This window comes from Dermacentor silvarum, chromosome 4 (assembly GCF_013339745.2).
Source record: "Dermacentor silvarum isolate Dsil-2018 chromosome 4, BIME_Dsil_1.4, whole genome shotgun sequence".
Taxonomy (NCBI): Eukaryota; Metazoa; Arthropoda; class Arachnida; order Ixodida; family Ixodidae; genus Dermacentor; species Dermacentor silvarum.
In genome coordinates this window covers 205,907,594-205,926,104 of record NC_051157.2, presented here as the reverse complement: position 1 = coordinate 205,926,104, position 18,511 = coordinate 205,907,594, and the positions used below count along the sequence as shown (strand labels likewise).

General features: G+C 45.4%; 1 protein-coding gene across 1 annotated transcript in view; it reads right to left on the bottom strand.

The window, feature by feature from the left end:
* The window catches only part of LOC119450906 (protein smoothened-like), a 113,780-nt gene that overhangs the window by 18,361 nt on the left and 76,908 nt on the right, over positions 1-18,511 (bottom strand). The window contains exons 8-9 of the mRNA XM_037714377.2: positions 11,037-11,145; positions 6,177-6,368 (exon numbers count right to left, since the gene is read on the bottom strand). Of these exons, the coding sequence (XP_037570305.1) occupies positions 6,177-6,368; positions 11,037-11,145 (301 nt within the window). The remainder of the gene's footprint in view (positions 1-6,176; positions 6,369-11,036; positions 11,146-18,511) is intronic.

Genomic DNA, 18,511 nt, shown 5'->3' with positions numbered 1-18,511 from the left:
ATTGCAGTAGAGCGGCAAGTTAGGCTAGTTGCGGGATGTTCATCTTGTAAAAGGGGGATACTGCGCTATAAAAACACGGAAAACAGAAGTATAAGTGGACAGGACGCGCACAGACTCGCAACTGAATTTTATTGGGTGAAAGATGACATATATACAACGAACAAAAAAGACGTCATCATGCTCAGTGGCCATCCAAAACGCTGCCGTCTCAATCTTGCGTCCAGAAATTGCACCTCACAATCGGCAAGTGCTACAGAAGGATCGCTAACACATACATGTGTTTTCTTTTTTATAATATAAGCCTCGAACAACTGCCATGTACGACATTCCCTATGCGGGTATAAAACCTTTTTTTTTTTTTAGAAGCAGAAGGCACCCACATCAAGGCGTATATTATAAAAAAGAAAACACGTGTATGTGTTAGCAATCCTTCCGTAATACTTCCCGATTGTAAGGTGCAATTTCTGGACGCAAGATTGAGACGACAGTATTTTGGATGGCCACAGAGCATGATGACGTCTTTTTTGTTCATTGTATATATGTCATCTTTCACTTGCTGTGAAATTCATGCGATTGTGTGGGTCCACGCTGAAGGCATTTCATTTGTGCTCGCACGGTCACACATGAGTGGGAATGGACCAGTGGCGCACCGACAGGGGGGGATTCGGGTGTTGTAACCCCCCCCCCCCCTAGAGGCTGACTTAACCCCCCCTTTTGTTTAACCCCTTTTCTTTCCTTACGCATTTGAGTACTGCAACTAAGATGTAAGACGCGCAATCGTCTGCACACTCGCAAAAAGCGCATCGTTTTAACAATTTCCCGTTAAGAAATCGAAATTAGTGCTGTTTAGATGGTATTGGCAAAGTGTCACCCCCCCTGGCAGAGATCCTGGGTGCGCTACTGGAATGGACTCAGACGTTATGCAAGCTGAAAGCCACTTTCGAAACTAACAGCGTGTGCATAGTGTTGGCAGTCACCGACGCAGTGGCCGGAGCGGAAGGGCCCAAAACAAAGGTACACACAGGCTGTGAGGTATTGGAGCGCTGATGCACATGGACTTAGGGTGGTTGAGAAGCGAGGGCGACTAGCAAAACCAGACACAACGTCCACCTGTCTCGTTGCCCAAGCATGATGATCAGCTGTCTAAATGGTGTATTGTTGGTATTGTAACTGACATGTGGCCGGGCATGTTCACCTGCAATTCACAGTACAAATGCACTGATGGAGGCATGGCATGTATCCATACAGGCTAAGTTGCTTTTACAGTGCGTCCATTTCTACCGTTTATTTTTTACTTTGCTGCTGGTGTAAATTTTCAGCAGCAAGCGATTACGCTGCTGCAAAAAATTTACACCAGCAGTGACGTAGAATACACTTGGTTACTGCAATATTAGTTCTGTGTTTGTCTGGTTGAGCTCTGCACCACCAGGTAGCTAAGCCGTTCATGTTTGCACCTCCACTTATTTGGTGAAATGCCTAGTCCGCTTGCCTTTACCAGAATACTAGGCACGCCAAAACTCCCTATCATCGAATATTATGTTTTTAATATTGGTATTAGATTTGAAAACTATGTATTCAAAATTTTTCGAATATTCGGTTGGATACGAATATTCGAAACAAATATAATATATTTCTGACTTTGCGAGAGCAAACATGGTTCTTAGCTTTTGTCTGTCTAATCTAAGAATATGTCTGATTTTGTGCTGAATTTTGTGGCGATTTCATGCTGCTGGCGAAATTTAGCCTGTAAAACGCACTCAGCCACTGGATGAAAGCTTTGCGGGAAAGCCAGCCTCTCAGTAGCAAGAGGCACTGGTTACCAGACAGCTTGAGTGCACTTAGAGTGCAACGAAAGGGGACTGGGGTGACTGCGCAAAGAATACAAATGCAATAAGAATGCTTTTTTTTCCGGGAGAATAGGTCCAATGCGCCGATCTTCAGCAGCGACGCCCATCCATGCGGCCTTGCGATGCAATGATGCCAGGTCTTCCCCGCATGCCCATGTTGCGCCTCGGTGCAGTATATTGCATGCTTGTTACAAGATTTCAGGAGAGCGATGGCTGATCCGCTCTAGCAAAACCCGGGACTTGCAGTACAGATCCCACAGGCGATCGGCGTTCCACAATGGGCATTATCAGGATACTTGCGCACATCGCGGTATGCTAAAGATACTATTCTAAATGAGTACAGATGTATTGCAACATGCTCATTTGGAGTTATATTCAAAACATCTTTTTCATGCAATTGAAGGTGCCCTCTCCTTCTTGAAGTATAATGTATTACTATACCTCACATTATATTGGTGGCTGCATTATATTCTTGCAAATGCAATACCTCGACAACAATTGGTCTGTCAATGTCTCACCCTGAACGAAAACAACAGAAGAGGCTTGCTACACAAGTTGTGCTGCAGATGTCCTCTTTGCATGGGGCATAAAACATGGAAAAAATAAAAGACAATGTTCTTGCAGTTCTTGTCTAAGCAATGGGCATAGTCAAACAGTACAGCACCACTTTGTTTTAGCTGGGTGTGAGCGTAGCATTTGCCTTGCTCATTTGTTACTTTTGAAGCGCCACCCCCCATTCTAAGTTTATTGCTTGACAGCAAATGCGATGAGTGGTGGCTTCCACAGGGTCAGATTCCTCTGAGTTTAGAGGTATTTGATGTTGTATAATAAGGCACAGGCTGGCGAGAACAGACAACTACCGAAATATCCCAAGAGATACCTCACCCCTGAAAGAAAATCCACCCCTGATTTTGGCATGACTTGCTATTTCTCCCAAAACACCGAAAGATAACCACTTCTCGTTATCCCACTGCCCTGAAAGGGTGGCACCACTGCCACCGCCACCAATGATGGCCATAGAAAAAGCGGGGTCAGTTAGCTGCTGCGGGAGATAAGGAATTATGCTGATTGGGAAGGACAGTCATCTTTGATTCATTCCCCTTTGCTGCAATGACGACCTTGGCAAGATGTCGTGAAGTTAGTGTCCAAGGCTTGGGCATCCTCGTCCGAGGAAGTTGTGGCCCGATCGTTTAAGGGCTGTGGAATACCTACCGCCTCTGATCGGTCCGAAAACGGCGAGCTCCTCAAACAACTTGCATCGGCGGTTCCCCCTTCCACTTTCCTGCTGATCACGTCTAACCATGTGCGTGACAGGGTCATCGACACTTTGTTTAACAATGATCACCATCATCAGCAGCCTATATTTATGTCCACTGCAGGACGAAGGCCTCTCCCTGCGATTTACAATGATCACTGTCTTGCTCTAGCTGATTACAACTTGTGCCTGTGAATTTTCTAGCTTCATCACCCCTAGTTTTCTGCCGTCATCTACTGCGCTTCCCTTCTCTTGGTTTCCATTCTGTAACTCTTATGGTCCACCGGTTATCCATCCTATGCATTACATGGCCTGCCCAGCTCCATTTTTTTCTCTTAATGTCAGCTAGAATATTGGCGATCCCCGTTTGCTCTCTGATCCACACCGCTCTCTTCCTGCTTCTTAATGTTAGGCCTAACATGTTCTGTTCCATCGTTCTTTGTGTGGTCCTTAACTTGTTCTCAAGCTTCTTTATTAACCTCCAAGTTTCTGCCTCATATGTTAGCACCGGTAGAATGCAATGATTGTACACTTTCATTATCAACAACAGCGGTCAGCTCTCAGTCAGGATTTGGTAATGACTGCTGTATGCACTTCAACCTAATTTTATTCTTCTGTAAATTTCTTTCTCGTGATCAGGATCCCCATGTGAGTAATTGACCTAGATAAACATACTCCTTTACAGACTATAGAGGCTGACTGGCAATTCTCAATTCTTGTTCCCTTGCCAGGCTATTGAACATTACCTTTGTCTTCTGCATATTAATCTTCAATCCCACTCTTACACTTTCTCAGTTAAGGTCCTCAACCATTTTTTGTAAATTGGCCCCCATTGTTGCTGAATAGGACAACGTCATCAGCAAACCGAAGGTTGCTGAGATATTCGCCGTTGATCCTTACTCATAAGCCTTCCCAGTCTAAGAGCCTGAATACTTCTAAGCATGCAGTGAATAGCATTGGAGAGATTGTGTCTCCTTGCCTGACCCCTGTCTTGATAGGTAACTTTCTACTTTTCTTGTGGAGAACCAAGGGAGCTGTGGAATCCTTGAAGATATTTGCGAAGATATTCACGTATGCCTCCTGTACTCCTTGATTATGCAATGCCTGAATGACTGCTGGTATCTCTACTGAATCAAATGCCTTTTCATAATCAATGAAAGCCATATGGAGAGGTTGATTGCACTCCACAGATTTCTCGATTACCTGATTTATGACATGGATATGATCCATCGTAGAATATCCCTACCTTAAGCCAGCCTGTTCTGTTGGTTGACTGAAGTCAAGTGTTGCCCTGATTCTATTGGAAATTAACTAGGTGAATATTTTGTACAGTACTGCAAGCAAGCTAATGGGCCTATAATTTTTCAGTTCTCTAACCCCTCCCTTTTTATGGATTAATATAATGTTGACATTCTTCCAGTTCTCTGGTACACTTGAAGTCAAAAATTGCCACCTCCAAATGCAGTGGTGCGCTTCTAAAGATCGCACATCTCGTGATTCCGCTGCATCTGTGGCTGATTTTATCGATGGATCGAGCAGCATCAAGTCTCAGGATGCTGCCTTTTCGTCGGACTTTGACTCCGAGAATGATGACGATGCAAACCATCCCGGAACATCAGCGGCCAGGATATGCCACCAGTGCACCCTCCCCCCCACCATCTGAAGCACCAGCCTGCCAAGATGAAGACTAATAGAAACTGCAAGAAATGCTACAACAGGAAAACTGAGCAGAAAATATGAGTTTACTGCAAGACATGCAACGTTCCGCTATGTTTTAAATCGAGGAACTGCTTCGCCGCATGGCACACCCAACTGTAGTACTTGCAGTTAAATTTTTGTAGCAGAAGACCTGTTCAATGAAAAATTCCGATTTTTAAGGCAATAAAGCCTATTAGATGGTAATACGTTTTGTATACCTAATAATTTTTGTTACATTTGTTTCTTAGTAGACACAAGCATGTCTTTACAAACTTCGTTAAATTTTATCCCACAATCTTGATTCTGGCAACTTACATCTTTTTTATGACATACATCTTGTTATTAAAACTTATATGTGCAAAAAGTGCATGCATTCTGCTTTTTGTTTACGTATTACAGAGAAGATTGAGTGCAGTAGTTGCTCCTGAAAAAAAATCTGGTGTAACTTACCAAAACACGGATTTTCTCCATTGATCTAAACTTAATATGAACTTCAAGAAATTCAAGAAATATTACATATTTTGGATACTTTTATGTTGCACATAAAACTGGTATAATTGTAGGTTCAGTTTCATAGGCATCTGGGGGGGAAGGGGGGGTGACAACTTTCACTATAGCTTTTGAAAGAAACAACACAAGAACATAGCTTTTGCCACAAAATGATCTGCATTGAACCTCACATTCAACTAAGCAGAGTAGAAAGTTGATTATTGTGCAAATCGCTTAGTTTTCACCTTGGCCTTATAGAAGCCTTTCCAAAAGCTCCTTGCATTGAGGAATTTGGAAAGGAGTATAATGGCGCAAGCGTAAACAGGAGCAAATTTCACAACAGGGTGAGGCACGTGCATACTGAAGAAAAATTTGAAAGGCAACTTAGCCCAGTGTAATGGAATGCCAATATATCCACCCAGTGAGGACTGTATAGAACATCCAATTTCCACAAGCAGTGAGGGTTCAAAGAGGATGGGAGCATTACCTGGTCAAACATGGCATTATTTAAGCAGGGAGGATATGGGGATCGGATTGTCCCAGGCATGGGTAGGTTTACGAGATAAAGCAGAGATAGGCAGAATGCTAGATTACAATATAACATGTAAGCAGCTCAAGCAGGCTAAGTGACCACTGCAATTTAAAAGGGATGCTGTTGTGATCATCAGGAAAGGTTCTTGAACTGAGGTATTCATTTTGTTGTTGCACATGCTACGCACAACTGCACAGTGGCACCCTGACTGCAGTGCAACCTCGTGCGATGCCAAATCTGAGCAAAATGTCAAATCTGAACAAAAATAAAAAGCCATGGTCTTCTTTTAAAGCTGTCAGCATGAAAACATGGTGCAGAAGGCTGCACTGCTGTGCTGGCAGGTGAAACAGCCCACCTGCGCCAGAAGTGGCTCCAGGCGGTGGCCGTGGCCGAGGTGAGCACCCAGGACGCTAGGGCCAGGCAGGCGCCCAGGAATGCCACCAGGTGGAGCTGCAGCATGGCCAGGCTGGGCCGGGCATCTGGCTCGCATGCACGCACGGGAAGCTCTGGCACGGGGCTCTGTGCAGTCTCCACATTCGCGCGACAGCTGCACGTGACAGACAACACCTTTAGCCACTCCCTTCCCAGCATGCATCAGATCCCGCAGGAGATAACGTGGTCGGGCAACTTGGTCACGAGCACATATGGTTATGTACAATGGTCATATGCCCATTGGTGCCCCTCACAGACAAGGAGCAGGCATTTATTTCACAATTTAGAGGGTGCACTGGCGGTACAGTTAAGCCCTGCCATAACGAATTCCATTGCTTTACTTTTTATAACTTGATGTCCACAGGACGCCATCTATTTTTATCCTCAATGTAATTGCGTTCATCACTGTAATGCAACAAAATTTCACCACTGCTGCAAAGACTGAGGCATGTCATGGAAACTGTACCACAGGCACCAGTGGTCAAATTTTTGAAATATGTGCAGTTATTTACAGACCCACTACACTTGGCAATTGAAGCGTTTGTGCTACGAGAGTAACTAAAGGTGACGGCAAAAAAGTATACAGAACAGATCATATGACTTAGCGTTTTTGGTTTTACTTTCACATCCCATGTACATATATAGTTAAACCTGCTTATAACGAACCTCCATATAACGAATTCCTGGATATAACGAAGTTTTTCTATTCCCCGCCGTTACTCCATAGAAGCACATGTATTTGAGACCTCTATGTAACGAAGTGGCAGCGGGAGACCCCCTCGATATAACGAATTTTCCCCTCTGACAACCTAGAGATTTCGCCCCAAATTTTGTCATTTTTGCGCGAGCAGCAACCCGAAGAACCTTCTCCGCCGCGACGGAATGCGAAGCGATCGCATGTGTGCGTGCGTGCGTGTGCGAGGCGGGCCTGCATCCCTCGACCCGGCGATCTTGTCGCCGCGGGCGTGACCTTTCCCCCTCCCTTCATTCAAACCTGATCCTGCCGCTTGCTGCAGCTGGCCTAGTCCGCCAAGCCGGCACTCTCTCCTTTTCCAGTTGATGTTGCCGAAGCGCTAGCTGGTACACGATGTGACACATCAGACTCGATGAGCGCGGACACGTGTTGTCACACGCTGGCGGCGTGTGGAAGCGCCGCTGGAGAAGCGAGCAAAGTGACCTTCGTGCTGTTGTCTATCGCTTCAACGCAAACTGAGTGCCAAAAACACACAGCACGCACAAAGCTACGAGCCGCTGACGCACCTACACTGCTAGGCTCTGCCCCAACACAGATCGGTTTCAAGATACGGCCCGCGCGACCGCGCGCCGCCGCGCAGTACGCAGTTGATGCCAGAGTACAGTACAACGCCGCCCCGCTATCCCTCCCCCCTCGCTCCCTCGCCGGTGCCTCGAGCGCAACGGAAGAAGGCGCGCTTCCTCCCTGCTTTTCTTGCGCGCGCGAGATTTAGACGCGGTCATCGGCTCACCTCGCACGTTTTCACTCGCACATACAGCATACGGTGCGCAGCGACTGCGTTATCATCCTTGGGCTTTATACGGAATATCTATGAGCCAAAACCAATTTTAGGCCCACAATGCGTCACAGACACCATCTTTACATAGCAATTACGGATCTCAAGGGCCATATTTTTGCTGGCAGAAACCGAAAATACGTCATAGTTGTTGCCCCCGGCACTTTCGGCGGCCAATGCCATCGTCAAGCCACCAAGCCAAGCGACATGAAAAGTCAAAATGTCCGCTCGGGCCGGCGCGGGGTGGCAGTTCGCAACGTACAATGCGGGAACGGTCCCGCAGTTGCGATGCAACAACGGGGTTACCAATGCATTGGGTTCTATGGGAGCTGTGCTGGGACCGGCCGAAAACGACGTAACAGCCGGGAAAATGCAGCCTCCCGGAACGTAACAGCGGGGTTCTACTGTAACACTATGCGACGCTACGACGCCATCGTGACGCTCGCTCTTCGTTTCCGATGCCTCGCGCTTGTGCGAAACGACACGCGTCCATGCATCCGGTACCTGGTGTGACATTCCAAGGATGAGTGCTTCGACGAAAACGGAAAACGGGTGCGCGTTACAATTGAGGGCGCGTTAGAACGGAGTAAATACAGTAAGAGTTTCTTTTTCGAATTTTAGTGCCGAACCTGTATATACCGAAATCCTCTTTATAACGAAGTTTTTCGGGAATTTGTCAATTTCGTTATATCCAGGTTTAACTGTATGTGTGCATGTTTAAACATAAACTTTATGTGGCAGATAGTGCTGTGGCTATGTTTTATTATTCATTTCTCTGCTGGCTGCCCGTCATATAAACACCAGGATTCACATATTCTGTCGGCTGTCGCTGACCCTGAAGTGTGCCTGTAGTGCTTACAGTGATCACTGTTATAGGTGCATCTTCCCCCTGGTTTTAGGAAACACATGATTTAGTTATTTATACGGTGGGAGACATCACAGCGTAGGTCAGTACAAGTATGTGCAAAATAATACCAGAGTTAAACAAAGTAAATATCATGCTAACATACATCATTGTACTAACATGCAACACTCATGTCCTGTTCATTGCTGATCAGATAATCTTTCATAAAACCCTCGATTTGAACAACTACAGTTGATCCTGGATACAGTAAAATCTCGGTGATACGAATCTCGCGGGGTCGCGTGAAATATTCGCATCACCCGAAATTCGTATCATCAAAACATACACAAAATAGAAAAAAAATGAATTTATCTTACCAGAAAAAATTCCGAATAGTGGAACCCCATTGATACCTTCTCGCTGCTGCTTTTTTCCGGCTGCTATGTCGCGTTTTTGCGGTCTCGACCTGAATCTCATTGAATTCCAAGTACAGTCGAATCTTGATAATTCGAACTCGAAGGGGCCCGAAAATTTGTTTGAATTAAAGGAAGGATGTATTTTTGAATTATTTGTGCACCATCACGATGCATGAATGGTGCGAGTCATGAAATATTGCGGCGCACAAGAGCATAGCGAGCAAGGGCCACGAAACTGCTTACGCTGGCCAACGTTGGCTTCTCGATAACAGCAGAACACGGAACTTCAGGTTGCAAGTGGCACCGGCACGGCGATGCCGTGCCGTGCCGCTGCTCCAGCTGGCCCGGCGCCAGCTCCCTGAAGTTTCGTTTTCTGCCGTTATCGGGAAGCGGGCATTTGCCGGCGTGGGCAGTTTTGTTGGCCGGACTGGGACACCACCGCTGCTTCCCTCTGCGCCGCAGCCACAGCATGCAAGGTCAACACGTGACTAGAAAATAGAGGAAGCATAAAGGAGAAGGGTTCACTGCTATTTTATCCGCGTGGCTGAGATGTCGGCATGTACAAGCGTGTTCCGGCACAACGCAGAAACGGCGACCTTGCCATTTGAGAGAGGGTAAAATTTCAGCCGCATTATTTTTATTGCTTTCCTTTCTTATTTTTTTTTGTTCGCGTGGCATTGAGGGGTCTCTCCTAAGCTTTTACTCTGTGGTGGTCCCGGAGCAATGCCGGTCGGAGAGCATTGTCGGTGCATGGTATATTCAAATTAACCGTCACAAATGCTTTCGCGTTCGATTTACTAGGCGTTTTTGCACAGCCGCATGACGTAGCCGCGTGTCTGTGCCGGTCGCGCACCGCTGGCTCGGCCGCCGCTGCTGTTGATCACGCGTTCGTATGATCTGCAGCGGCGCGGTGACGCGTTCGGAACAGCCGATTTTTTTCGTCTTGTGAGCAATGCATTTCGGCCGGGGAATGTTATGAATTCATATCACACCGAAATTCGTACCAGCCGGGATCATATCACCGGGGTTTTACTGTATATCAAACTTGAAGGGGATCGTGAAATAGTTTGATATATTGAGAATTCGAAATATAAAATTCATCGCCAACTCCCAAATTCAACAAAATCATTTGTTTTCTTATTCTAATTTGCTTTTTTCAATTGCCCGATAATTCTCAAAATTTTGCGGCCCCTTCTGTGTAAGAAAAATCCATTGGCAATGGTACTTACTTGCATAAAAGGTCTTTCAAAATTTCTTATAATGAAATTTTAATATAATTAAACAAATTGCTGATTTTACCAAGTTCGTTATATAAAGGTTTAACCGTAAGTGCTTACTGACAAAATACTATCCACCAGGAATGTTCTGGGAACCTCTGAAATTATTTTTACCACTGAAACTTTAAAACTTCTAAATTAAATTTGCAATTTAACAAAGTTTTCCGTTGCAAGTACAACTTCATTATATCGCGGTTTTATTTAGTGCAAGCATCTCGTGGCAGTGACAGCTTGCCACCAGCCACATTTTCTTGCTAGGCTTAACGAATACCGCTTCCTCAGAAGTCTAAGGCTGAACTTGCAGTTTGGTGCCGAGCCGATTAAACACTCTTCAAGATGCCTGTACGGCACTCAGAAACCTGAAGAATTAACTCGATCGCAAAAGAGGGGAACAGGTCACAGCCTAAATGGTGGTGTCATGTGTGCAAATCAGTCCAAAAATTGCCTGACACTGTGCCGCACCTGAAGTTTCAGTTGTCATTATACATTTGTTCTATGGAGTCGCTTGCGGCGCCATACAGAAATCTGAATAATTAATTATGCTCGAAAAATCAGGAGGCCAAGAAATTGGCCAGGAACTGTGCAATGAAAACATGGTCACAGCTGCCAAGTATGTTGCCTTCCCATTTTCCGCTTCGGCGTACACTTTCCCTGTGCCCACACCAGTTAAACAAAAACGAAACGAGAATGAAGTACCACAACAATAACAGTGCTCACGCGACATATTTTCGCAGGCTTCTCTCCCAAATGGGTTGATTGCGGAATTCGTAGATGTGGCAGACATATGTGCATGAAACCAGCAGCACTGCTGTCACCAGGAACAGGCCTGCACAAGAACAATGACAAAAGGCACTCGGTTAGGCTTGTGCAAATATTCAATATTTTTCAATATTCGATTGAATATTACGCTATGCGCTTCGCCTCGAATTTCAGTACTCAATGTTTTCAAGGTATCCGAAATGAACAAATATGCATGCATATTTTTAAACGTACTGTAGACCCATGTTAATTTGGGACCGAAAAAAAATGTCCAAATTAAAAGAATGTTGAATTATCGAGGATATCAAGAAAGCAAACGAATGCTTACTACGTCAACACGCTTGTATTTACTGAAGGAATCAGCAAATTCCGTTTCTATTTTGCACAAAAGCAGGGCGGACGCAGCAATTCTGGTCATCTTGTGACTGACTAGGCTCTCGCAGTGGCGAAGGCCTCGCACTTCCTTTGCAGCACGGCCGCGGCGCGCGTCTTCATCTGAGACACGTTTTTCACTATCGCACGCACATCCCAATTATTTTTTCACCAGTGAGCTGGTCGTCAACATATCATCCGTACATCATGATGTAGCTGGTGCTCTTCATCCTCGACAGCTTTGCACCGAGTCAAAGCATCGACAGCTTTACACAAAGTCAACCGCAGGCGCTTAAGACATGATCACGGATAGCGACCTTGCGGTTCTGAGGGCATGCGGCCAACGCATGCACCTAGTCAAAACGAAACTACTGTTTTCTGCAACCACTGCACACGACACTGCGGTCTCTAACAACGCAATCATGGATGGTGACTACGCAGGTATGAAGGCACACGGCTGATGCGGTGTTATACGCGGCGGTAAAGGCAAGAAAAGACTGTAAAGGCACAAATAGGGACGATGCATTCTGGCGTTGCTGTAATTCATGTACAATTTCAGCTGATGACTACAATGGAGACTCCACCGCTTCGTTTCAATTGGACGCTAGTACCGTTTTTGCGTCACTTAGTTTTGGCGCTCTCAGGCCGAGCTCTGAGAGTTGTCCGAATCAACTGATGTGTGGCCAAATAGATTCAAATGAATGAGTTTGATTGCATTAAATAAAGCACACGTCTGCCAAGACCAAAGGACCAAGTCTGAATTATCTAACTTTCCAAATTACCAAGGGTCGAATTAATTAACGAGGTTGTACTGTATAAGTTGCACCCCCTAATTACAACACCCCTCTCTTCACTCCCTCCCCCCCCCCCCAAAAAAAAAGAAAAAAAGATATCTGCATGTATAAGCAGTGGAAATATCTGCATACAATGCCCTAATCTTTGTAAAAACAGTCTCTATTCGCGGATGCACGAATCGTGGGCAACAGAGCCAGTGGCTCTGTCGCCCACCTCTTCGGCAACATTCATGGCAGAGAACTTTGCCCTAAAGGTGGTTTCACGGCAGCACATTAAGGTGTGGCTTCGTGGCATCATGAATTTCGCCTCAAGGTGTGGTTTCAGGGCAGCGCAGAAGGCCTGTTAGGCCTAACCAATGCTAAACAGCATTGGTTAGGCCTAACAGCAGAGGCAAGTGCGGCAGTGGAAGGTAAGCTGTTGCAGGGCCGCCCAACGATGTTCGGGCCTGAGATCATGCATGCGGGCAAGACAGAGGTTCGCAAAAGCGGCGGGCATGCTTACCAAGTTCGTATGTGCGCTTACTGAACAAAACAAGTTACGCTCGCGTGCCGAAGGAAGGCCTCACGCTGAATTTCAGCGACACAGCATAAACAGCCGGCGTTGCGCAGCCAAGGTTGCACTTCACAGCATCGCGACAAAGAGCTAACGTGAAATGCTCCCGCAGCCTCAACCATGACAAACATTTAAGTAGGCTGAAGCACAACAGTGAGCGAGAGCCTGTACACATGTAGACAAATTTTGCAGCTGGAGTTCTAAGAAATGTCGAACTTGCATATTTCGATAAGAATATCTGAATAGTGGCCTTTTGAAAATAAACTGACTTCGGAGATGAACCTGTTTTCTTTTTGGCTGGTAAACAATTTTTTTTTTTTAGATTTGTTAACATCAGGCACTTGTGCTAGGGTTTTATGCAAATCACACAACTATTCAAACTATTCGGTTCAAAATTATTCAATACTAATAACTATTCGCCTGACCTTCGCTTCGAACCAAAAAATTGATATTCGCACAAGCCTACACTCAGTAAAGGCATCAAGTGGTGCTAGCAGACACTAGAAGGGTTGATGCTACCAAAACCGGGTTGTCTATACCAAGTTTTTTTTTCTTTTCTTTTTTTTTTCAAGGATCCCTTATCGGCATTGATTACCACCTCCCCAATACTTCAGTATATCCTGCCTTGTTGAATGAACCGAGTTTGAAAATTGCATAACTGATAAAGATTTAAAATCAGCAGAAATCAGGACAATGTTTAATTGCTACATGTGCCTTTCTTTTTTAGTATTTGAGCTAGTGTTACCTTCTTGTATATTGTATTTACTGCATGCCCTTTCCACGTACAATCTTTTAGTTTTACTCATGTGGAAGTTAAAAAACATTTTCCTTCATAAGATATGTGCTGTTTCGCTTGGGGTATGTATTCTTTAACTGTCAACATGCCAGATGAGCCTTAATGCTTCAAAGTGTGCACAGATGTCAGTAACAAGAAAGTAGAATCTATTAGTGTGCACATACACTGTAAGCAATGTTGCAATTAAGACAGTTGATAATTCAAGTATCTTGGTATGATCATAGATGGAACACCCACATAAAATACACAGTACCAGTAGCACTAAAAGTTATAGTTACTAAGACGCCGCTTGAGGCACTGTACTAGTAAAATAAAGCTTGTCGCTCACACATTGTTAATGACACCTATACTCGAACTTGCTTATGTCGTCTGGTATCAATATTTGAAAACAAATCCAGTCGCCAACCGATTTTCCGGACTTCGCGGGGACCGAAAAATAGTTTGAAAAATCGAACAGTCCAAAAAACTCATTCACCCTAAAAAAGAAAATTTATTAAGCTTAGAGTGGCATAAAAAAAAATCCTTAATAATGTCCTGCCTCGTACTACGCTTGGAGGTGATCAGATTTGCTTGAATTTGTGCAAGACTGACGTCGTCTCCGCATACAGTCGACAAGAGTGTCACCGCAGCTAGCGGAGATCGCCACTGAGATCGAAGAAACGAGCCCCGTTACTTCGCACGTGACCTCCGCGATCAGCTCCGGCAGCGCGTCATTTGCTCCGGTCTTCCCATTCGGCAGGACCTTGAATAAATTTGATTTCATTGATTCATTCCCCCTCTGCACGTAGCCCAGCGGAGAAGTGTTATCTTGGTAACTCTGTAACGGCGCGCTGCCGGAGCTGATTGCGGAGGCTACGTTTCACACCACTTAGCTCTCGCAAAGGCACAGGAGGTGGCACCGATCGCACAAATGCGAAGCCGCACACGTGTCCGAGGCGCGCACACCACGTGCAAAATAGCAACCGAACTTAAAAAAATAATAATAAAACACGGATTTCGCAAAAAGTGATAATGACAATAGTGCTGACTGAATAAAAGAAAAAAGTGCCATCTCCTAGAGCGTTTTGTCAGCTAAGGAAGAGCGGGTATGGCCTCCGAGACAGGAGGATGGGGCGCACTCTTGTGCGTCTCCCAATCTTAGAGGCTATACAGCGGGCCACTGGAAGCCAAACCTGGGAAAGCCAATGGAAAATCGAATATGTCGGCTTCTAAGAATGGGTAGTGTGGCTTGGAACGAGTGATTTAGTCCGGAAAATCGAACTTAGGAGCCTAAATGAGCCTAAATTCATCCGAAAAATCGGTCGTGAATATAGATTAGCTCTATGGGAACTGTGACAGAGCATTCATGAAGTCCAGAATATCCAACAAGTCGGCGACTGTAGGGCAACATTGAAAGTGTACATAAAAAAGCTCTTTGGTTTATTTATGACGCTTACAAACAAAATACATCTGTTATTTAACTCTGAAATTGAGCTGGCCTTCCAGCATTCAAATCGCACTGTAAAACCCAAGTTAGATGGGCAAACTTAGTGGCACTTGGAGCGAGTGCACTTCGCCGTTAGTGTTACTCGCAGGCTGTCAGGCAGAAAGGTTTTGTGACACTTGCTGGGGAGTGCCATCCACTAGTTTTTTTTTTTGTACAGACTTCTAATCTAATACAGTAGAACCCCGCTGTTACGTTTTTCACGGGACCATAAAAAAAACCCGTAAGAGATGGGAAACGCAAGATCCAGGAAACAGGAAAAATTGAGAAATGGGAGTAGTGTTGAACTGCACACAATATTATTTTAATTCTTACGTGGGACCAAAAGTAGTTTCGCCCGACAGTCGAAGTATCGATTGCGATGAGTTATACAAAGTAATAATAGTAGTCTTACCGTCCGTATAAACTTGTAAACATTCGCTTATTAACTAATTAACAAACGTGGTGTCAGTGCCCACAGGCAAACATGAACACATCACACTCGATGAGCGCGGACACGCGCAGTTATGCGCCGCTGCAGAAGCGAGCAAAGTGACCTTCGTGCTGTTGTCTATCGCTTCAACGCAAACTGAGCGCCGAGAACACGCAGCATGCACAAAGCTACGAGCCGCCCACGCACCTACACTGCGTAGACTCAGCCTACGCGCAGATCGCTTTCAAGATACGGCTCGCGCGACCGACCGCGCGCCGCCGCGCAGTATGATGCGAGAGCACAACGCTGCCCACTATCTCTCCCCCCTCGCCGGTGCCTCGCGTGCAACGGAAGGAGGCGCGCTTCCTCCCGGCTTTTTAGGGTGCCTCGATGCCAGCGCCGCCGTTCAGGGTGGTGCCATCCTTTGACCGCACCCGCGCCGCCGCTTTCTCGCTGCGACGCCATCTTGAGTCACAGCGAGCGGTTGCGAGTGCTTGGTGCCGGTGCTTAGTTCGAGACACAGTGCGCGCGGATGCTTCGCTGACGCTTCTACTTGCTGGACAGTGTTCAGCCGCATGAATGAAAAGCTTGTCAAGTGCATCGAGTCCACATGATGGGCTGTTGTGTTTCCAAGTGCACCGGATCGACGCGTAAAGGGCTTCGTTGTTTACGCTTCCCCCGGGACCCAGAGCGAAGGAAGAAATGGAAAGCCCAAGTAAAGCGGTATCACTGGAAGGCAACGGATAGCTCCTACATTTGCGAGGTAAGTGTCAAGAAAGTTTAGACTATCGCATCGTGTTTTTCATTTAAATAAGAAAGTATTCTCTGATCCTCGCTCATGTACCTACGTTCGCTCACGAACTAAGCACTGCACCAATGCTGAGTAGCCTATGGTTTGCGAGCGCGCGTCGCATAGGCTTTTTTGCCGTTTTGATCGGCGCAGTCTATGCGAGTAGTACCCTTATTTTAAGAACTGACGAAAATGCTTCGCCGCGAAATAGCCTTACATTAGCTACAAATCGTCATGTAAACCACCTATTTTACTTTTTCACGGGAAGCACACATCGTGTGTCTCTTGTTTCTTTTTTCGCTACTGGTTATTTGGGACTAAAGAACGCAGTGCTTCTTCTGGGGAGAGCGGCTGTTGTGTACGTGGCAAGCGAAGCATTGTGATTTTCTCTATTCTCAGCAGATATCTTGCGGATCTCAGGTTGTTACGTTATATAGCTGATTTTTTAGACGGATATATTTGTAGCGTGGCGCTCGTAAGCCGATGGTCATTCGTGCTCATTCCCGATCGTACTGGGTACTGTGACGGTCTTTAAATGCCTGTGCACGGTATGCCCAGGTTTAGTAGAGTTAAGGGGCATCATGGGACCAACATGTTTCGGCGCTTTCTGGCATGGTGTCTGCTGCAGCCTGTGCTTTTCTTCGAAACGTGTGAAGCGAGGTAATACAGCATTACTTCTGCGAAAATTTATTTTTAAGCACTGTAATGGGTTCTCTGTATTTACAAGGCAACTTTTCATATAAATAATCACGTTTGTAGTTTTACTTGTACATAGAAACACTTTGAAGAGGACCAGTACGAGGGAAATCGACAGGATGGGCGCCGTCTGTTAAAGTCAACAGCCCTACATCATCATGGACTATATTTTCAAAGTGAAAAACATTGCTAATCTGTATTTGACTGCCTTAGTTTCATTTACGGTTTTTGTACGCGATATGTATGCAGTGTTGTTTATTTTTTCAATGCAGTTATGAGTGTTCAAATGGTTATTTATAAAATGTTCTGTACTTGCCATCGATGTGTTTGGCTGATGCAACGTATTCGATGGTATCTGATGTATTCTGGTTGGATATCTTGATTAATATTACCCGCGGTTGCACTTTCTTGTTTGCATTCTTGTTTTCGATTTATATTGTGTGTAATAAGGTTGATGTACTCACTTGAACCCCCCCCCATGTAATGAATAAATTTTAAAAAACTCTCACTATCCTGCATTGTGTGTCGAGCCTACCTTGTGAATATTTTTTTATCTCGTCTTTCAACATAACCTTCAGGCGCCACACAGTACATATAATTTTTCATGTACATATCTCTTTCATGATTGATTGTACTTGACATTATAAGTAAATGTATTTTGTGCATCGTTTGGTTTCTTGTGTGTACTACGCAAGATTGACACAGACAAGTTACGTTACATGTTTCTCTACAGCCCTAACTAAACCTTATTTTCACATCGCAGTTATTTTTACACCAGCTTAATCCTGTCAGCACACAGTTTTGTGGGCAAAAAAAAAAAGAAAAATTGTGCGTAGATATCGTCAAATAATTGCAACGAACGCGAAGAGCACGCGCAACGCAAGGGAAACTAACCGCCGTGCGCGAGTGGCTGGCTACAGTAAAGGAGGCGTGACGTGTAAACCAAAATACAACAGCGAAAAAGAAAAATTTCCACACACAGGGGGTCGCAAACTTTATATACCAAGCATCGAAGCGCAAAAAAAAAAAAAATTGTGCGTATTTCAAACATACACACGGCATATTAAATGTAAATTGAATTGGGCAACTTGGGGCATGTTCCCGGCGCCATACATTTACGTCTTGGACCTTCGACGAGTTATTGGTTATAAAGATGTGCAGATGCGATACCGATATAAAATCCTCATCAAGGCAAAGCACTTGTAAGTGCGCCGCGAGTAACACTATTTATGAACGCAAGCGTAGCCGAGTCTCAGCTCGTGTGACTCAATATGGCGGCGCTGGGCATCGAGGCACCCTACTGCTTCTCTTTCTTTCGCGCGCGAGACACGGTCGTCGGCTCCCCTCGCACGCTTTCACTTGCACATGCAGCATACGGCACCGCTGCATGTGCGAGTGAAAGCGTGCGAGGGGAGCCGACGACCGCGTCTCGCGCGCGAAAGAAAGCATACGGCGCGCAGCGACGGCGTTATCGCCCTTGGACTTTATACGAGCCTATGAGCCAAAACCAATTTTAGGGCCGCAACGTGTCATGGAC